The sequence below is a fragment of the Panthera leo genome, chromosome A3 (assembly GCF_018350215.1).
Source record: "Panthera leo isolate Ple1 chromosome A3, P.leo_Ple1_pat1.1, whole genome shotgun sequence".
NCBI classification, from domain to species: Eukaryota; Metazoa; Chordata; class Mammalia; order Carnivora; family Felidae; genus Panthera; species Panthera leo.
The window spans coordinates 41,463,821-41,476,226 of record NC_056681.1 but is presented as its reverse complement, the minus strand read 5'-3'; the positions used below and the strand labels follow the sequence as shown (position 1 = coordinate 41,476,226).

Sequence of the window (12,406 nt, the reverse complement as noted above, 5' to 3'; positions counted from 1 at the left end):
ACACATTAACTCTTTCTTACTTTAAAGCAATTTTTGAAATAAAGGGTCTGCCAGTATCTGATATGAGGTGACTTTGGAAAAAAACCATTCCAGACTGTTGTCTTCCATTTTCCTTTGAAGGGGAAAACATTAAAGCATTAAATACTAACACATTTTAAGCCCACGTGCCCTGAAACATCTAAAAGAGGAGAAAATGATTATATTTGCAGATTAACTCTGCAAGGACAAAGCTGTGTAGATAATAATGTCACCTACTTAATAAATGCATGCTGTGACTTGGGCCCTGCCCCTAGCACCTGACAGACCTCTCATTTCATCTTCTGATTTAAAAAGCATTCTAATCAGATGAGGAAAGTGAGGTGCAGGAGAGTTTCACGACTTAATCTGGACCCCAGCATGGTAATGCCCCCCGTGCCCAGTGTGCTGGCTGCTGTGTGACTGGGTGCCCAGGACGTGGCTCACAGTGCAAGGGTAGGACTCCAGCAGTCGTGTGGTCCACATGGCCAGGTCCTCTTCCGCCCTCCCCGCCTGGATGCAGAGACAGTTGCTGTGTGTGGGACCCTTACCAATCTCTTAACCTAGATCCAGTAAACAAAAGTCAAAGAACCAGAGCGAGCCCTGGAAACTGCGCTTCTCCACAGCGTCTGTCCTCCCGTATTTTGCTTCAGCCGAATGAGGTTGAGAGGGGGGCCTGTCAGACTGCCTGGAAGCGGGTTTGCCTGCTCCCTTACAGCTGACATGCCATTGCTCCCGGCTCAAGATGCAGCCTCAGCTAGTTGCTCTCTTCCCTTCATGAGCCGAAAAGATGGGCCTGATACCGACTTGGGTTCTAGAGAAAAGCTCAACCAACTTCACAGCCTGAGCTGATGGATTTGGGGCTTTCTAATGTGGCCTGTTTGTCTGGGGGGGGTGGGGTCTCCCCCCAAGCTTGCTGGTCTACCAGGCCGGGTGGTCGAGATCATTGAAGCTCGCTTCTTACCCTAAGCAGGAACGCCAACCTGTAAAAACTGAATATCACATGACTTTAAATGCGCATTCCTTATAAAATGTTTAAAGCTCACTGGATTTTATTAGAATATGTGAACCAGACTGAGTATATTAAATTTATGAGTCCAATTGATGCAGTACCATAATAATTCAATACAATATGCTTATGTCATTAAGCTCATAAAGAAGATTCTCTGAATAGCTGTAATGAATAGTTCCAATTCTGTAATCACAGACTAACATTTTCACCCTGATGAATTTTAACTGGGAGCTCTCGGAATTCTCTATAAAATCAAGAAATAAATGCCATATTTCAAATGATGGCTACTTATTTCAAGTATTTACTTTAAAACCGAGGATGGATAGAAAAGAAGTACCTGCTAAGATAGAATTATTCATTAGAAATACTAAAAAGGTTGGAAAAGGTTAGTAGCACGGACTGTGATGTATGGCTAGTCATAAATTATAAATAAAAACCAATGAGACTTTTCTATTCTGATTTGACTAATTTCATTGACTCTCTCATCCCTTACCTTCTTCCCACGCATATCTATTGTGATTATCTATCACCATGTAATAAACTACCCCAAAACTTAACTTCCTTAAAGCAGCCACCACTTTATTGCTTGTGATGCTGTGGTTCTGGAATTTGGCCAGGGCTTGGCCAAGTGGTTCATCTTTTCCAAATGTCAGGTATCATGTCAGGCCACTTACATGGCTGTATTCTGATCATGGTTCCACTGAGGACTGGGCTCAGATGGGGCACCGAAGCCTGCAAGGTGACTCCTTCACTGTCAGCTTTACTTCCAGTGTTTTCTCTTGGAAAACAGAAGGCCTGGCAGGATCCATGGATCAGAGAGAAGAGATGCTGTTGGAGCACAGTGAAGAAACTGCAACATGAGGACCATTGGAGAGCCGATCCAGTGAGCAGTACATTCCAGAAGTGTGTCCCCCGCGCTAAATGAACCCCACATAGTGTGTGGTCCAGCCATGCTGGACTCTTGGTGGGACCCCAAGCTGTTCATTGTCACCATGAGGCTTTGCACATCCCCCCCTCCCCCCCCCCCCCCCCTGCTGGGAATAGGCTTCTACAGTATCTTCCACAAGTATCTCTACCTGTCTGATTCTTACTCATCCTTCAGCTCTTGGCAGAAATGTCACCAGTTCCCAGGACTAGGCTGGATGCCTTTTCTATGTACTCCAAAATCATCTCATTCCATATTTTAATCAGAGCTTTACTTGTCCCAAGTCCCTGGAATGCCTGCATGTGACTCAAGACGAGAACTGACCTTATTCACTACTGACTCCTCAGCAGCATGACCTATAGAAAGCTCTCAGTAAATATTTGTTGGGTGCATGAATGAAGTCTCAAGAGGAGCCGACGAAGAACAAACCTTGATCCAGTCCTCAGAAGACAAGTAGGATTTAGACGAAGGATTCTGGACAATGAGGAGATGGTGCAGGGCGGCCCAGGCTCCTTTTCAGCACAGGCTCAGTGTCTGTTTTAGTCAACGTTGGACACCCAGTGCTTGGCACGCTGCTCCATGTAGGGCAGGTGTGTGGTAACTGTGGTGGATGGATGAGTTGCTTGAATTAAACCATCCTAATTTCATCAGAGTGTAGAGGACATTTAGGACCATGTCAGGAAAGGAACCCAGCATTTTTGATCCAGTGGAGACAAATTTTAGGATCCCTAAAATAGCCAGATAAAGGTGTCGACTAGAATTTATGAGAGTTTAGAACTGGGAAGACTTGAGTGAGTGAATATTGACCCCACTGGTAGGGGGTTGATTCATGATCCATGGCCAGTGGTGACCAGACCTCTCATGTCTAGAAATATCCCAGCATGTCTCCATCCCCGCTTGATTGGTCTTTGGAACCCATCAGTCAAGGATGAATTTTCCAAGTGCTACAAGGTAAATGAAACCTCTAAGTCTTATTAGACTGATCGTTATCTTTAAGCTGCCGCCCTGGCTAATGGCTTCTGGAAATGAATTCCAGCGAACTGTCTTCCCTGTTAATATGTCACAGTGGAAAGGTGGATAAGGCCCTACTACATTTTTAAAGTACGTTTTAATAATTTCAATAACTTTAAATTACATTACGAATTTATGTTAAAATTTTGTGAGATGAAGGGGCTCCACAACAATGAGATGGCTGGGGAAATCATGAGAGTGGCACAGCTGGGTGGTGCATGCCTGTGAAATGAGCAGCAGACTACACTTACAGTCATGAGCCCTGTTAAAGCAAGCTTTTTAGTAACCTAAAATAGTCATGAGTTTATCCCCCTGAGCATTAAAGCAGAAGGAAGGGAGCCAAAAAATAAGGTAAGATCTTTGAAACGCTTCTGAAGCCCTCTTATTCCCACGTGTTCTCTATGCGTGCGTGTGTGTGCACACACACACACACACACTCACACACAGTAAATTCTGAGAGTCTGCATGGTATGGAGATCCCTAAAGAGAAGGGCTGTGTTTACATGCACATTTACTCATTACCTTTCAGGCTTAAGGGATTGCACCTTGTAAGTGACATTAAGCCATCTGACTTTCTCCTGAATTTAAAGACCAAGTTGTTTGTCAGCTTCTGTAGTCTGTTGACATTGGCTAAGCCACTGCCTCTTGGGATCTCAGTTTCCTCATCTGTAAACAGGATTCACATACCTGTCCTCCTCCACCTCAGCATGTCTTAGGGGTCATGGGAGCTCATGAACTGGTAAGTGTTTTGTACAAAGTGCCTGAAGATCCAAATCCAGCATCCGGGCCTTCCACATTCTCCTTCAAGTCCTGCTGTTCCCCACACAGAGCCCTGCACATGCTAGCCTTACTTACTCCCTTGTTCACACAGTTTGCTGAGTTTGGATACCACTTCATCTTCCCTCCTTTCCAGATCCCAGACCTGAAAGGAAATGGCTGCAAGATGAGAAGGGCCACACTATCGAACTCCCTGCTGATCATGCAGGTTTTTGCCTGGAAGGACTATGGAGCATATGGTCGGTCCCAACAGACTAATGTTTCATCCAGAAACTCCAGAATTGAAAAGAACAAGCCAGCAGAGGCCATCGTAAGGCCAGCTTTTAGCTAGGTTGTTCCGGTAACTTAAGTACTTTTCCTTTCAGCTAGAGCAGAGCCTAAAATTATATTGTAGGGCACATATGAATCATGTTAACAAAATGACCTTCATCAAGAATGAAATAAAAATGAAAATAGCATGTAGCAGCACATTATATTTTCAATTTTTTTCCTCATGCAATGTATCGATTGAGGTACCAGGCTAAAGCTCTAAAATAATTGACTAAATTCTTGCTGAATTACCCTGTATTGCTGTAGGGAGTGTGCTTCACCTTTCAGAACTCATTAACACAGCCAGTAGACCATATTAGCCTGTGTTTTGGTTCAAAAGATTAATAATATTTAGTTGTTGTATTTTGAAATGGTGTTGGAATTTTGAAGATTGGCCTGCGTGTATATATCAGGCTTTGGGCAGGAGCTTTCCAGGTAAATGCTTGGCCAGGGATGTACCACTAGGATGCACTGACCCATCAAAAATGTTAGTCACTAAAGCCTCCTAGGAGTGAGAGAAGGGTGATTTGGGCAGATCTTGATGTGACTACAGACTACACCCCCCACAGCCCAGGGGCTTGGATATGGTATAGGTGGAAGGTTTCCTCTGATCTTGACTGGCACCTACTACCTGCCAGTGGTCCGGAGTTAATGTCCATTAACTTGTTTGCAAACAGTAGAAAATCACTGGGGCCACATTGTAAGCAAATGGACTTCTCCACTCCCAGGCTTGGGAAATGCCCGACCAAAGTCTCTCCTGGAGCTGCCCCTCTGTGAGAGAGGTCCCTGAATTTCTTACACTCTCATAAATGCTCTATGGCAGTGGCTGTGAAGTCAATAAGAGATCGATTCCAGCAGATTCCAAGTGGTATCTCCAGTACCACCTCTTTGGCAGTGAGGTGCCCATCCCAGAATATGAATGGGAAAAACTCACCAGCCCTCTGCCATAAGTCAGCTAGATAACCAACCCCCAAAGAAGGGAAAGCTGTTTTTTCAGAAGGGAATCTGAGTGCTATTAGGGAAGGGAAAAGGAAGCAGGCCAGTCAAAACATGGCCAGTGCTCACCAAGACTCTGTAAGGAAGATATCAGAGCATGAACAGAGTTACATTGGACTCAGTGGAGAAGAGTATAAGGCTCACAGCTAGAGGTCTTTTTCTCATGTTTGTATGGAACATTAACTCTAGAGAACCCAGAGGCCCCCTGTCTCTGTGAGAGCAGCCTCAGGCCTGGAAAAGGCAGCATATCTGGCTCAGTGTAGACAACCTTGCCTGGTGAGAGACAACAGTGCTCAGGACATGGGAGGCCCAACAGGATAAAACGGGGATGGTAGACGCTGGACAGCAGGCTGGTGATTGAGACCCAGCCTCTAGGGCTGAAAGATGTGGGTATGTATCTGCTATTCCTACCTCTGTGCTTCATGACCTTTGGGGCATTACTTAAGCCTCTTGGTCCTCAGTTTCTTCATCTGGCAGATGGGTCCCATGCAGTGTCCCTACTTCATAAATAGCTATTTCATAAATAGCTCTTGTGGTAAGTAAATGAGATATACCATGAAAAGTTCTCACTGTGCCTAGAACATTACGTGCCCTTGATAACTGGCCTCTTCGTAAGAGCAACAAGATGGCAGCTGGTCAGACTGTTGTGTGTACGTGGGAGACAATCCTCAGGAAATACTCAGAGTGGTCTTGGCAGGTATGAGTTGACCACTTTCCTTTGGAAAGGAGAGGTCAGGAGCCTGATGTAGGTGTCTCGAACAACCTGTGTGTCCTCGTCTTTCCTGTGGTCTTTCGGCCTTCTCTTGAAAGGCTCCTGGTCCCCTCAGGATTTTGTCTTATTTGGAGGTGGAGATTAAAAGCACATGCCTATTTGACATTTCCATTTGGAACACACCCATGGGTGGTCTCTCCCAGTTTCGTCTACGCCTGCTCATTGCCTTTGCATGGATTGACTTTAAAAAATAATAAGAGGGGTACCTGGGTGGCTCAGTCGGTTAAGTGTTTGACTTTGGCTCAGGTCATGATCTCATTGTTTGTGGGTTTGAGTCCTGCGTCGGGCTCTGGGCTGACAACTCAGAGGCTGGAGCGTGCTTCAGACTCTGTGTCTCCCTCTCTCTCTGCCCCTCTTCCTGCTTGTGCTCGCTCATAAATAAATAAATAAATAAACATTAAAAAAAATTAAAACATAATAAGATATTCTCGCGGACTGTAGAAGAAAGGCACTTTATGGAATCAAGGTACTCTGTTCAGTACTGAAATGTGCGTTCAAGATCTGCCATCTAAGCCTGATTTTCTGAAAGTATCAATAAGAAAACACCTTATACTTTAGTGTTAGTCCAAGTAGCAAAAAGTAAATAACCTAGATAAATGTCTCATATATTTCTTAAATCTTTTTTTTTTTTTTTTTTTTTTTTTGCCAAATCAATACATGACTCACAGAGTTTGATCTCCAATATTGCTGTGCTATTTGCCTTCTCTCCCCTGTGGCTTCTGTTCTCCCTTCCATCCCAAAACTTCCTCTCTCACCCTCCTCCAGCCGGCCCCTCCATCTCTCAGGGCCCCTTTTGGCCCCTTCCCTTTCCTGCAATCACTCATACTCAGACCCTGTCCCAGACCCCTTCTTGCTCTGTACTATGGGTTTGCAATCTTAATTGAAAAAGGATTTGGTTTAATCTGACCTACATCCTCCAAGTACCAGGATGAGGCAGGGCCAAAATGTTGTGCAACCTCTGAGGATATAACCATCTATTCTCAGTGGCCCTGATCCGAGTGTTGAATGAAGCAAGGACTCAGGTGAGATGCCCACCCCCACGGCGGGGAGGGGTTACCGGCCCTCTGTGGTCCCGAACAGCAACAGATTTAAATACGTCTACTTTTGTTTCTTCTTCTTTTTTTTTTTTAATGGAGAAAATGCCATGTGAAAGAAACAGAAACTTGATATTGGATTTCACAAATCCTTTTCCTACTTTGCCCTTCTGACCCTGATAAGCCACTTAAACTCCTAATGTCCTTCAATTTTTGTAATACTTTTTTATAAAGTACACTGCCCTGGGGATACAGCTTGGCCCCTGGACTTATTTTTCACATAGCAGGGAGGGCTAGCCTTGACAGGAAGGACTCTCATTTTCTCCCTTCAGCCACAGATGCCATAGAAAACATGGTAAGCCCAAGCCACAAAAATTACTAATGTAAATATGTGTATATTTAAATATGTATTTTATGTATAATTATAACGTATATTAAATATATGCAAAGGTCGAGTTCTAGTTCATTGGCTGATCTAGGCCTGAGCCTCAAATCCTAAAGGGAAACTTTTTTATTGGAGAAAGAGTGATAAACTTGATTCACCAGACACCGCGTTATGTAGAGGCAGATTTTATCACTGAGGAAGAGCTCAGAGAGAAGAATCAAACTAGTCACCGTTGCTGGACTCTCTGCAAAAGACAGTCAGTGGGCATGTGCACATGCAGAATACTATACAGCCATGATCATGAGCAAACTACAAGGATGCCCAACAGGGTGAGCGAATCTCCCAAGCTTTGTGTTACGCACAGGAGGCCAGACACAAAAGAGAGTGTCCTGCGTGGTTCCAGTAGTGTGAGGGCCCCCCGGGTACTAGCAACATTGTCTCGTTTTTATCTAGGTGCTCCTCACACAGGTATGTCCAGTCTTGGAAACTTCGTTAGGCACACGTTAGGCTGTGTGCGCATGCTGTTTTCTCAGGGTACACCTCAATTTTTAAAAATTAACTCACCAGAGTCCGTCATCAGGGTTCTTTCCAGGCACTTTTCCCAAGCTCAGCAGTGTGCCAGGCATGGCAGTCGTTACAAAGAAGAAGGATATGCTGTCTGTGACCTCAGGAACCTTCTGGGAGTTTAGTTTTGTCTTCTGTCCCCAGCCCTACACCTAGTCCTTTGGTTTTGTCATTCACCAGAAGTTGGCCGGCCCACTACAAGCACGTGGCTCTGGACACAGCACCAAGGCCACCCTGCCTCCCCTTGGATACTTCAGAGCACCTCAAGGTCACTATGAAGAGTACTCTCTAATCAAAGCATTTCTTTGGCCAAGGAAGCAGTCTATGTAAAGGGAGCCCCGGCTGCCCAATCCTGCAATGCAGAGGTTTGTTTTGCAATGAAAAAACTCTCCTATAATGTTTCTAATTCGTTGAATGAGGTCCCTGTATCTCCAGTTTCCATGGAGACATGCCAGTGAGTTCATTTAAAGAAAAAGACACTCCCTGCACCTAGTTTAGTTTACTGGTCTCTTGATGGCAGTGACCGGGCAGGGAAGGTATCTCCAATATTTTCTTTATTTTTATCTGTGTTTTTTAACTTTAACTTTTCATGACCCTCTTTGGGTTCCACTGGCCCTTTAAAGGTCCCCCACTCTTTGTGAACCAATTACGACAAATGCGGATACAACATCTGTCCCTAGATTTGAATACCTTCCATTCTGTCGGAATTCATCTCCAGGGCAAGCTGGTTGTGAGCATTAGTCTGCACACTCGTGTGGCCTGTGGGAGACCTGTAGCAGGGGCTGTTCCCAGCTCTGTTCGAGCTTTAGACTGTGGCAGACTTGTGGCCCCACACTCCAGTACACAAGCTCCTCCTCATCCTTGCTGGAAACACTTCCCTCTTGACCTTCCCACAACAGTCAGTTTGCACACGTGTATTTATCGCATTGTAAAGATTGGCCGGCCAGCAGGTGTGGTCTGCGTTGGACACTCGCACCCACGTTGGATGGATTTTTGGGTCCCTCTAAAGTTGCTGTTCTCTGCTTCCCTTCCCCCAGTGAGGTTGAAGTCCGGTTCCTTTTGCCCCTGATGCAAAAAAGTACTGGTATAAGATCTTCATTTTTCAGCAATTGGTTTTGACACCTTCTTGCCTCGACCTGATCGCTCTTTCAAGCTCCTTTCCTGAGAGATTACCATGAGACCAGTAAGTGAGGAATACTGAACAAAAAAGACAGAGTCCGAGTTAAAAACCCTTGTTTTCCAAGTCCCCTCTCCTGATTGCTAGCCTTGCTCACCTCCCTGACAACAGGGTCCTCATCCAAAAATGGCTATGACTAATAAGAGCAGATAATTCTAGGCGGAGTACAATAACAACATAAAACGAGGTGAGCTCAGAAATGCGGAGGCACAGTACAAATGTTTTGTTCTCTTGCTTTGGGGATGGCTTCATGGGTGTACACACGGTTCAAGACTCACCAGATTGTCCGTTTGAAGAATGTACAGTGTGCGTCAGTAAGAAATGAGACGTTAGAAGATTTTTAGAAAGTAAATTACTATACGGTGTCAATTATTAATAATCCTCATTACTTTTAAGAAAGTAGCTGATGAATTTTCCTTGAGCAGAGTGTCTTCTTTCAGAAGTAAATTTAAGGCCGGCAGTTCGTAGGGGCAGCTGGATGCCACTTCTGCTGGGCCGGGTTTTCGCAATCGTTGCGTGAGTGACATTGGGAAGGCAATAATGCTTGCATGGGGCTGTTCCGTGCATCGTAGGATGCGCCTAGATGCACGCCACACCCCCCCCCCCCCCCCCAGAGTAACGAAACCATCTGCAGACATCGCTGTGTGTCTTCTACGGGGTGGACCGCCCCTGGTGGGAACCACTGCTTCTCGGCCTCAGCCGTGTTTCACTGACAAATTTCTTTGTTAGTCAAAGTCCATAATAATTATGTTTAATGTCAGGGTTTGTGATAGGATCATTTATATTTTTGAAATAAGCTGAGGCAGTAATAAAGATTTAGGCTTACCCATTTTCTCTTGTAAATAACACTTGCCTGACCTGAAATATATGAACTATTCCTGTGTGTCCTCTTTTCCTTTAATACATCCTGCCTGCACCCACGTCTCATTCCATCCCCGGCATCTCGGATCCTCGTCCCAGACATGCTTTGCTTGCTCGGTGCCAGAAAAGGCGGCGACTGCTGTGATAAACACGTGCAGCCGTGGGGAGGGGCAGAGCAGGGGGTTCGGAGCAATTAATCTTAGTCAGAATTTCTTTTCATTGATGATTATGGGTTTTGCAAAATGACTCGTAAATATTAGTACTTAGAACTGACCCGCTTGTCCCCAGCATTTCTTTTCCTTTAAAGGATCCAAATCAGACAGTTACAGTGCTGTTTAAAAATGCTAGTGAGCAGCACATTCAGCATTCTACAGATGGCTAGCCTTTTTTCCCCCTCCCTTTAATTGGCTTTCTATTTAACGAGTAAGTTGGGGGGAAACGACCTGTTAAAAAATAGGATATTAACTGATGCCACTATTGTTGGCAATCAGACCACTTCCCCACCCCCCATCCTGGCACCACATTGGCATTTCTCTGGGCATTGTCCGCAGGTAGACCTGAGGCCATGTTGCCCTGAGCCGGAGAGCAGAGCCACCCGCGTAATGGATGTGGTGGCTCTATTCCCTTGGGTTGGTCTGGTGAAGGCCAAGGACACACAGATTCCCATGTGCTGTTTCCAATGGCAGCAACAGCTCTTCCAAAGTGGGTGGCAAGTTGTTTCTGGGATTTCTTCTCTCTCCTTGACTCCACCCCACGACGACGTCTAACCACGTTTTGTCTCCCGTCTCTTCCTCAGAAATACCTCAGGGACTTTTTCAGCGTGATGCTGCAGTCCGCGACGTCTCCCCTACACATCGACAAAGTGGGGCTGACTCTTTCCAAACACACCATCTGTGAGTTCTCGCCGTTCTTCAAGAAAGGGGTCTTTGACTACAGCAGCCACGGGACGGGGTAGAGCTGGGGGTGACGGAGGAACCACCGATGCAGTGCCTTCTCGTCCACGTGGCCCTCCCGGCGCGCCGCAGCCTCCCACGCTCCTTCTGGGCCTGCCTCCTCCTGTGGCAGCTGGACGTGCAGCAGCCGGCCCGGGCCGCCCCGCCAGGGCCTCCCGGGTGCCTGACTTTGGACTGGCATGTTTCACTTCGCTGGTGGTGACCCTGACGGGGCAGCTGCTACTGTTCCATTGCCATTGAACGTGGCCTTTTCCCCCATAGTGCTCCCTCCTCCTCGCAGTGGGAGGCCGTCCCCTGTGGCAAAATGGACGTGGCCAGCTTATCTTGGGCCTCCCTGAGCCAAGCCAACCTGGGACCTCCCAAACTGGGTGTGCGGCTTACCAGACCTACCTGAAATGACTTTCATCTGGTTTCCTCTTCCACCAAAATATATCTTATTTTTTATATGCCTTCCATATGGCTGGCTGTATCCCACGAGAAGCATTTTAAATGATTTCATTGTATTTTTTCCGTTTCCCCTCATTTGAGTCAGAACTTTTGTACGATACCTGACCACTGATGTTTACACAGAATTTCATATTCTGCAAAAGGGATTTATGGTCCAATCATGACTGGAATCTTCCATGCCTGACAAATTAGATGTAGGCGACATCACTTAAAACATCTGTAAATCCATACAAACAGGATATATGTTTAATCTTGAATATCTGAGGAAATTTTCCTAAACGTATATGGCTACTGTGCATTCTTAAGCTTTCTCCGCTAAGCACAAAACAAGCGCGTAGCTGAATGCATATTTTTAAATATTTTTTTTCACGTTTTTGTTACAGAATCTACTGGATCTTTGGCTGAAAGACTAGAATTTACAGTAGTTTATTAATGATCCCTTAAAATTACTCAGGACTTAATGTAGCATTGCACATCCATGTACAATGAAACTGCTTTGTTTTACTAAGAAGAAAAATGTAAGTAGAAAAACATGTGGCATATACTGAAATGTATATAATTCTACCTATAGATTTATATATGTACACACGCCTGTACAATAGTTGTATCAAAATATATAATCATCCACGCCAAATTTATTACAGGTATTTGCTATTTCAAAATTTAAATTGAGCTGCTATCAATATTAAATGAAGTTATAGAACCTATCCTGTAGCACCGTTTATTTTAAGTTTGCGACATGATCATCCCTACTGGTCTGTTTAAAAATTTATCTAACGTGTTTGGAAAGATCGGTAATGTATAATTTAGCATTTGTGTTGCAGAAGATGCTGTTAGAGTAACATTTGAAGCCACGAATGAATGGGGTAACAAAATGTGTTTGCATTCAGTCTTCTACAATATACCTGTGCAACTGAGCCCTCCAACCTGAAAAATATGTTTAAAGATGCAATTATCCCAATAAGGGGGAAAACTATTATTACACTAATTAGATATCATAGTTTAATATGACAAAAATGAGGACATTTAAAAATTGCTACAGAAAGACTTGCTTTTTGTCTCCAGCAGTGATTACAGGCATAGGTTTAGAGGCAATTACTACCAGAGAATTTAAACCTGCAGATTTAAGGATAAAGCTGGGAGATAATAATTAACCATAGGTCATTCA

General features: G+C 44.8%; 1 protein-coding gene across 4 annotated transcripts in view; it reads left to right on the top strand.

The window, feature by feature from the left end:
* KIF16B (kinesin family member 16B) overlaps positions 1-11,910 on the top strand; it is a 288,972-nt gene extending 277,062 nt beyond the window's left edge. The window contains exons 26-28 of one of the 4 annotated variants that reach the window (XM_042931657.1): positions 3,877-4,050; positions 10,635-10,731; positions 11,622-11,910. In XM_042931657.1, coding sequence (XP_042787591.1) covers positions 3,877-4,050; positions 10,635-10,731; positions 11,622-11,623 — 273 coding nt within the window. In that variant the 3' untranslated portion in view covers positions 11,624-11,910. Of the gene's footprint in view, positions 1-3,876; positions 4,081-10,634 lie in introns of all 4 variants that reach the window. The other 3 variants (XM_042931655.1, XM_042931659.1, XM_042931660.1) reach the window with 3 other exon arrangements.
* The last annotated feature ends 496 nt before the right edge of the window (positions 11,911-12,406 follow it).